Genomic DNA, 9425 nt, shown 5'->3' on the forward strand with positions numbered 1-9425 from the left:
AGTGACACCATCCTTTTTCACTATATTGAGACATCATCAGCTATAGGTGAAGTACACTGTACCACAAATTCAGACCCAAAAAAATATATGTTGGTTTCCACTTTCATTTTAAACATTTTGAGGGTCGGTAGGTAGGTATAGGGGTTTTTCTTATTTTATAGGTTGAATTATTTTTTAATGATTTAGTATTCTACTATATGCATAAAATACAGTGATTATCTAGTAATCAAAAGTTATATGATGAATCAAAACATTTTTTTCCACTGTACTGTAAACAAAAATTGTGTCTGTGTTTTTGGAATCTGTCTAGTATTAGTGCATAATGAATAACTTAATAAGTCAATAAATATACTCTTGTTGTAGTGACGACATTCGCAGTCCAATAGACAGCACAAAACTCCATGGTGTCATTGGACTAATCTCAGCTGAGATTCTTTGGACTGACTCTGCCGCCGAGCGTTTGTGTCTGGAAATTCAGTAAACTTCAGCCAGTGCTAGCAATTACTGTACACCTTGGCAACAATGCTATTCACTTCAAATAAGGTATTTGTTTTCTATCACTATTAGTCATGCATTGCTTGCCATTTAGATACATATGTAAATCCCCAAATAAAGCCAATAACTTATTTTTTCCATTCAAAAAAATGGGGTCCATGACGTATATTGTGATGCACCTAACACCTGAATTACTAAAACCTCGACTCGGTCTTACCAAGCATAATTTTTGTCATTGATACACTTTTGATGATTTTTTTAAAGAATTTTTAAAGAAATATTTTAATGGTAATGTATATTTCTTTAATTTTAGGGAATTCATGCACATATTTCATCAGATTATTATATGAATTTTATCATTCAATAAAAAAGATAAATAAATGCCAATAACCAGTAATGAAAATACCTGACCAATATACAATACCTGACCAATATACAATTCATATTGTTGCTTGATAGTTGACAGGGTTCATGAATTTTATTTATGGCCTTCCTTGACTGCATAAATAAAACTTTAAAAGTAAATCTAAGACAAAATTTATGTTGGTAAGGTAAATTAGGGTTTTTAAAAGTTCAGGTATTTAGTGTGCCCCGATATACTGTCATGGATGCTATAATTTTGAATGAAAAACAAGTGGTTGTTTTACTTTTGAAGTTAACATAACAAAACGGTAAGAAATGCATTGCACATAGTGATGGAAAGTTAGTTTAAAATACAAATAACTTAAATGAAGCAGACAACATTGTTGTCAAGGTGCACAATCATTGTTTGCATCGGCTGAAGTTGACTTAGAAAGATTTATGAAGGACTGTCCCGATATTCGGCAGCGGCTTTATTCCAAATATCCAGCCGAGCGGAATCTCAGCCATGACTCTTCTTAGCCATGGTCTTGGTTTTTGTGTGTAAGATCACGATTACTATTTTTAAATAACGTTTGAAATTTAGGTGTCAGAATGGGATAAAATGTGTTAGGGTCGGTAGAAAGTTTTAGGGTCAGTCGGGAAAGTGGTAACCAACATATATTTTTTGGGGCCTAGAGCTCAGAGCCGTAGTAGTGAGGGTTCTTTAACGTGCCAACGCATGCCGTTTTTATGTCAAATCTGAAAGACCCGTAACTCTCTGTCCTGCATGTCGAGCGTTTGGTGAAGAAGCAATCACTACCTATTTTTAAAATGTCTTGGGTTTAACGCGGACATCGCACGAGCGGGGATCGAACCCACGAACCGCCCGGTTACGAAGCGAACTCTACCCCTGCGCTACTATAACTGGTAGGATGGTGACAAACAATAGGAGATGGAGGAATGGTGAGTTGGAGTTAGGGTAGTGATGATTCACCACCCACCCATGTGTACCACATTCTTAACTTTGATTCCTAGACACCCTAAACTTCATGCAGGAACTGAGGTTAATTGTGGTTGTACTTGTGCTTCAGGAAACATGTGTTCTTGTTTCTAGGGTCCTCGTCGGACGGAAGCAACCTCTAAATCAAGTACAAATCAAAGTACATCATATGCAGCTGTGAAAAATATTTGTGTATGCTAAGTAGAATAAGTTACAATATTATATGAGTAACCAGCCCGATCAATGGCAACTTCCTTGTTCTAAACAGCTAGCCTACGTTATTTTTCTCATGACTGATAATTGATATCAGGATATTAAGGAAGTCCATTATTTAAAAAGCAAACCAGATGAAAATATCAAGGAAATCTAAATTGATAAAATGAGCATTTATTTACTGATTTAGCTATATATAGAGGAACAATATTCACACTCTGCCGTAAATATTCTATGTATTCCAACTTTAGAAAATCCGGTTACTGTACATTGCAATCTCTCTCTCTCTCTCTCTCTCTCTCTCTCTCTCTCTCTCTCTCTCTCTCTCTCTCTCTCTCTCTCACCTCCTGAAGATTTTATATGAAAGTATGTTATTTACTAACTACTGTAATATATATATAGAGAGAGAGAGAGAGAGAGAGAGAGAGAGAGAGAGAGAGAGATTGCAATGTACAGTAACCGGATCTTCAAAAGTTGGAATACATAGAAGATTTACGGCAGAGTGTGAATATTGTCCCTCGGGCTTCGATTTACAGTGGCAGTTAATAAGTTGAACATCAAAAAAGGATTATGTTCATTCCAAATGTATGACAAAATAAGAGTCAAGAATGTTATTTGTTATTTATAAAAGAAATCCAATTATCATTTATTTCACCACTTGTATATAACGATAGGTAGGTACATGTAGGTGAGTGGGTGGATGGGTATTGCACAATTTCTGTATGATTGATTGATTGTATCTTGTTTAACGTCCCTCTCGAGAATTTTTCTTTCATATGGAAACGTCACCAATACCGGTGAAGGGCTTCAAATTTAGGCTTATGCTCGGCGCTTACGGCCATTGAGCAGTGCATGAGGGTTCTTTAGCCTGCCACACCCATTGTGACACGGGCCATCAGTGTTTAAGATAATCTCCGAGAACCCGTGATATTCACACCTAATGCCGAGCGTTTGGCGATGGAAATGTCACTACCCGTTTTAACGACTTAGGTCTGTTGCGGCCGGGATTTGAACCCCGACCTTCCGCATGCGGGGCGAACGCTCTAACATCTAGACCACCGCGGCGGTATGTTTCTCCATAGACGGTTAAATCAGCAGTGTAATATAGTATACAATATATACGCTTTGAAAATCGTAGCTGTACACATATTTCTCTTCGATAGAGTAACAAAGGTGACACAACCCTGTCAAACTAACCACAAACAATGGGAGGGTAAATCAAGTAATTGATACCGTACATGTTTTCCGTAACTGTGTGTTCGAATGATCTTGCTGTACAGAATGAATGTAATTCATGAAAATGGTTTGGTGCAAAACCTTTTAAGAAAAATAGGGAATTTGCTTTCTTAACATTCATTATGTCACAATTTTCAAAAAAGGATACACTCGAGAAAAGAAAACATTTCATCAATAAAAAATATGCTAGAGTTCCTCATTGACCATATCTTCGTGGTCTTTGGTGATCAGGTCTTCCAAACGTCTGTTAGAATTCCCATGGGCACGAATTGTGTTCCTTTCTTAGCTGACCTGTTTTTATATTCTTATGAAGCAGAATGTATTCAAAAACTTCAACATGAAAAGAAAAAATCTCTTGCTTTGGCCTTCAATTCCACATATAGATATATCGACGACGTATTATCTATTAACAATAATAATTTTCATTCATATGTCGATTCGATATATCCCTGTGAACTCGAAATAAAGGACACCACATATTCGTCCATTTCTACTTCATACTTAGATATTATATTGGAAATAGATATTAACGGCAAACTAACACCTCAACTTTATGACAAACGGGATGATTTCAGCTTCGCCATCGTCAACTTCCCACATTTATGTAGCAATATTCCGTTATCACCTGCATATGGTGTTTACATCTCTCAACTGATTCGATACGCAAGAGCTTGTTCAGCGTATGGTCAGTTTTTTAATGAGGCAGGCTACTGACAAAAACGTTGATGGTGCATGGGTTTCAACAGTCTCATTTAAAGTCAGCATTTCGCAAATTATATGGTCGTTATAACGATCTACTTTGCCAATACAACCTATCATTGGGTCAAATGTTGTCTGACTTGTTTTATACCGATTGTTAGGCCGTTCTTGGCACACTGATTTTGACTACGAATAACTTCGTTTACCTGATCAAGACATAGGGCTCACGGCGAGTGTGATCGGTCGACAGGGGATGCTTACTCCTCCTAGGCACCTGATCCCACCTCTGGTATATCCAGGGGTCCGTGTTTGCCCAACTCTCTATTTTGTATTGCTTATACATATAGGAGTTATGAGATTGATCACTGTTCGTTATTTTCACCTTTCATCAATATTTACAGCACATTTGTGCACTCTTACTGAAGTATTCGGGATCCTAGAGTTTTCCGGAATGCAGTCTGGAATACGTTGCTATTTTACTTTTTGTAAACTTCTATTCTATGTGAAATCAGAATGAATGTATATTTACGGAGATTACTTCCGTCTTTTGCTTGTAATTTTGGTTTACGTCACAACGTTGTGAGTTCCGCCATCTTTTTGTATGAGCCATTTTTTGTTGATTGTCAGCAATTTTCACATTGCGAAACCCACCCACACCACTTGTATTACTGAGTTTTCTAAGCAACGCATATTAATGTACGTCGGAGTTTACATGTAATACATGTTCTTTATTTTTAGCTTGCAAGCAAGTGATTGAGTTTACAATTTGTATTTGAATTGAGCTATGTTCTTTGTGCACTGCAAATAAAGTTTAGAGGCCCAGACTTTTAATTGTTATATGGAGTAAACTGTCTTTTTTACAATTAATGACAAGTCGTCAGCTAAAGTGGGACAATTGATAGGGATATCTACATGTAGTACACCAGTATTTAAACTACTCGACTGTAATTCATGAATAAGATCATTAATGAAAACAAGGTATAAAAAGGTAGAAAGCATACCACCCTGTCTAACACCTTGGTTAATAGGAAACCATTCTGACTGGGTTTGGTTTACAATAATTGAACTCATTGTATTTGGTAACATTGGTTAATAAGTGACCATAATTTATCCATAATGCCAATATCGTATAGCTTAACCATAAGACCAGGCCTCCATACCGTGTCAAAAGCTTTGCTAGTATCAAGAAAACACACGTAAACATCACTACCTTGTTCCAAGTTATGTAGAATTGTTTCATGTAGATTGAACGATGCTGTCAGGCAACCTAATTCTTTCTGGAAACCTTGTTGTTGAGTATTGGGAAAATCTTTCTTGTGTAAAACATACTTAGTAATACAATTATAGATAACGTTTTCAAAAAGCGTAAAAAAGCAAGGCAATAAGGCTACAGGTCTGTAACTGTTTCAAATTTTTACGTTTATTGCCACCCTTATATAACGGAACTATCAGACCGCGTTTCCAGTAGACGGAGACATGACCACAATTTACAATTGCGTTAAATAACTTTAGAAGACAGGAGATAAGTAGTATATCGCCATGTACTATGTGTTCATTTGTCAACAAGTCATCTCCAGGTGCTTTCCGTAATTTCAAGGTGTCAATAATGGTGATTATTTCTTTTAATTTAATTTTGCTTCCCGGTATGTAACCGAAGTCTAGCTCATTCTCGTTTTTTAAATGTTGGAACTTCTCGATCTTCATTTGAAACTCGTTGTCAAATTCTCCTCATCCAATGGAGTCTTTATCCAATGGAGTGTAAAGTTTCTTGTAACTTGTAGCAAATGTTTCCGCTACACCACGTGGATCCGTATGAATCACTCCATCGCAGATCTCAGGATATACTCTTGACGATCTAGGCTTCCTGCGTTTAGTCAACTTACAGAACAACTGAACATCAACTTCAGCAGCTTGATCGATATCACTATATACCTTGCTAATATAGTTCTCATGTTCTGTGTCAAGAGCTTTACGAAATTGACTCTTTGCTCGCTTATATTCACGATAGGAAGAGAACTTCGCTTGGTTAACTCTATCGTGTGCAGATGTTTGACAGATTTTGTCCAATCTGGGCGTGTATAGGGATTATACGACGAGAATGGAATAGACGATTCAGCACAAGATAGCAGTATTAACAGTAGCTCATTAGCGAAATTTATCAATGTCCTCATCTCCTCTGAGTACAGTGTTAAATAAATCTCGCAAGTTGACCTGAACAAGATTTCCATATTCTACAACAAATTCAGGGGTAGCCTTATGCCATGTGGGTAATTCTGATTGAGAATTTCTTTAAAAGAGTCTCTTCGAATTTCGAAATTAAAAATCGCTTTGATTGGTAAGTGGTCTGATGTAATGGAAATAGGGTCGATCCTTCTTTAAGAATTTTGTAACTTTTCATCCATTTAAGAACATGTTTTTCAAACAAAATATAATAAAGAGTAGTTCTCATTTAAATGAAGGGAAAATGCTCACTCTCAATAACAAAGTCTTTGTTTTGGATACATAAATTACATCTTGAGACAAAGTCTGATAATAAAAGAGCCTTGGTATAGGGTTTGTGTTACATGTATCAATTAAGCTGCCGTTAAAATCACCTGCAATGATAACTTTCACGTAGTTGGAATAATAGCTGTACAGATTTTCAAGAATATCAAGTTCTTGTTTATATGCATCAATATTGTTCTCAGATGGCAAATAATTGAAATAAATACCAAGAATGTATTAATGGTTACCATTGTGATCATCAAGTTGAATACCTACAATTCGGTTTGTGTTATAACAACTAATTTCTTTGACAGAAAACATCAGCGATTTCTTGTACATAATAGCAACACCGCCTTTTCCAGTAAACCCCGAGTTGCAATGCAATGTGCTTTCATCAATTTTGACAAAACAGACATAATTTCTATGAATACTGTCAAGGTAATTTTTCGTGCTTTCTTTTAACTTATTGTTTTTATAATAAAACACAAATGACTGCATCTCCATGTATGAATGCAGTCTGTTTGACGATAACAAAGATTATTTGTGGGATTGTAAATGAAGAACTACATATAGTTTGAATATCCCTTTGAAGTCAGTGGAGTAATAATCATAAATCTCGAGACACTACTCTGTAATTCGACTATTAGTTGCTTACAAATTCTAGTCTGATTTGAGGTGAAGATCAGCTTGAGAAGAATTCCAATAAATAACAAAAATAACGCTTTTTCCCCTATTCCTTTCTTATCGTAGCATGAATTAAAACACGTGTTTAACTGACTATTACTTAAACACGTGACTGAAGGATGGGTTCTTGTCCTGCATAAGTACCGTACTGAATTAAGGTGTACTAAGTTTATCATTCAACGATACACAATCCTTGTCATAATGAGGGGGTGATAAGTATATTTTCAAAAGCATATTTTCCTATTGTGATTGTTGATAATAAATAATGAAGATTGAATTCGATAATTTTTCATTTTTATTGGTCACAACATAAATACAGGGAGCGATTTCATGAACTTAAATAAATGAACTATAAATGAAGTATTTAAAACGATACTAAATAATTGATCATCATGTGTTAAAAATCCAAAAAACACAAGCACGTAATTATCAAATGCTGATAACACATTAAAAAAAATCATTGACTAAATATATAAAATCTAGACATTTTGCCAAATATGCATATGTATGTCAAGGAAACATTTTGCGACTGTTTCATGTAGAAGTAAAAACAAAACACAGGATAATCAACAGCTGCATGTAGAAGATCGAAATAAAACTAATACGTACAAAATATGCACAGTCATTCTTCAACAAAGTATATGAAAATCTGCATAAGCAGGACATACTCTCCAAATAAAATACCTTAGTTTTATACGCTGTGTGATAAAGACGACAAAATGGTGATCAGCAACAATACAACCCTTGAAGCAAAACTAAAGTGATACCATCTTTCAATGCCATTACAGGTAAAATGAAAGAAAAAACTCATTCATAAATAAAAATAAAAACAAATTCAACAAATCATACAACTCCTAGGTATAAAGGTATGTGGAAAAAATTGGATAAAATGTCTATTCAGTGCCAGTGGCCGCGGGGGTCATATCCACACAGGTAAATAAAATAAATAATTTTGATACCGTATATCAATTGTAGACAACTAGAGACAGATAATTTCCTCAGAAGGATCAGAATTGTTTTGCACTTAAAACAATACAACGTATTTTAAGCACACACTTCAAGGTTCACAACCATTATAAAAGTCAATTAGAATAAAATAGCATCCTAGACATCCGTACTGCTAGCTCTGTTTCCGAACAGCCGTACAGGCCACAGAGACCGGGTCCTCACTTCTCCCCCAGTATCCCGAGGACGGGTAATACTTTAGTACGGAAACCATCACCTCCACCAACTCGCATGCGTACTCCACCGGACTCCCGTTCAATTCAAACACAACGGAGGACTTGGTACACGTGGTGGATGGTAGTTGTCGAGGGACGCGTTCCACGTCTTCGATCATTACTGTTGTCCAGGGGCAGATAGAGCTAGTGTCCTGTCTTTCTGAATCGTCATAGTCTGCATAATCAAGTGGCCGGATGGGGGGATCAAATATTCGACACCCGTGACACCTCGACACCGGATGTGATGTACACTGCAGAGCAAATAGTGCCACTGCTATAGTCATTTTCAAAATGGAGACCAGCCTAAGATTCATTGTTTGTAGAAATTGGTGCTACTTTGCTTACTAAAACAACTTGATACAACTCCTCTATATATAGTGTTCAAGCCGGTTCTGATCATTTCCGCAAATTTCCCGAATAGGGGAGCAGACCTGTAAAATTAAAATAGCGGATATGATGACAAAGATTCATCGATATACGTACATAGTACAGAATTCAAATGCAATATTTTATGACGTATGTTTTGAAGGTAGTAGAACAATCGTGTGAAATATTTACTAATTAATTAGCTAGATCGATATCATTCCATTCTTTTTTCATGTTCCCTTTCCTTCGTTATTTCTCTCTCTCCCCCCGTGGTTTGTTATTCGTTATCAGCATATCATTCTTCGTGCCATATCAATATCTACATGGAGTGTACTTTATATAAAAATGCAACAGAGTGGTTGTTATGATTAAACGCTGCACAGCGAAGAATCAGGCTTAAATACCTGTTGTAAAATTCAAATATTTGATATAAAACATTTTTACCAATTATATTTCAAACACTTGCACATTATGCTTTATCACGCCTTTTCAGGCTTTTTAATATAAAGATAGGTATAAAAGCATGCAAGCATTCATTTTTTGATACTTGTACAGCAGATGAATTTATTCGAAACTCAAATTGGTATCTGTGAAAGCGCGACATAAATCTTTTCATTCCGCGTTGTAATTTATCAATGAAATAGAAAAGCCCACAGTAAATATTTTCACACCGCATTGTTGTAAGT

The 9425-nt window shown here is 35.9% G+C and overlaps 1 protein-coding gene across 1 annotated transcript; it reads right to left on the bottom strand.

Annotated features, from left to right (window-relative positions):
• Positions 1 to 7430: 7430 nt before the first annotated feature.
• On the bottom strand, positions 7431 to 8800 carry LOC130050039 (uncharacterized). Its single transcript, XM_056148509.1, has one exon. The coding sequence runs from the start codon at positions 8685 to 8687 to the stop codon at positions 8274 to 8276; it is 414 nt and encodes a 137-aa protein (XP_056004484.1). The 5' UTR covers positions 8688 to 8800; the 3' UTR covers positions 7431 to 8273.
• Between the last annotated feature and the right edge of the window lie 625 nt (positions 8801 to 9425).

The sequence above is a fragment of the Ostrea edulis genome, chromosome 1 (genome assembly GCF_947568905.1).
Source record: "Ostrea edulis chromosome 1, xbOstEdul1.1, whole genome shotgun sequence".
NCBI classification, from domain to species: domain Eukaryota; kingdom Metazoa; phylum Mollusca; class Bivalvia; order Ostreida; family Ostreidae; genus Ostrea; species Ostrea edulis.

Coding starts and splice junctions, on each gene's coding strand:
- LOC130050039 (XM_056148509.1), bottom strand. CDS start 8,687: ATGAATCTTAGGCTGGTCTCCATTTTGAAAATGACTATAGCAGTGGCA.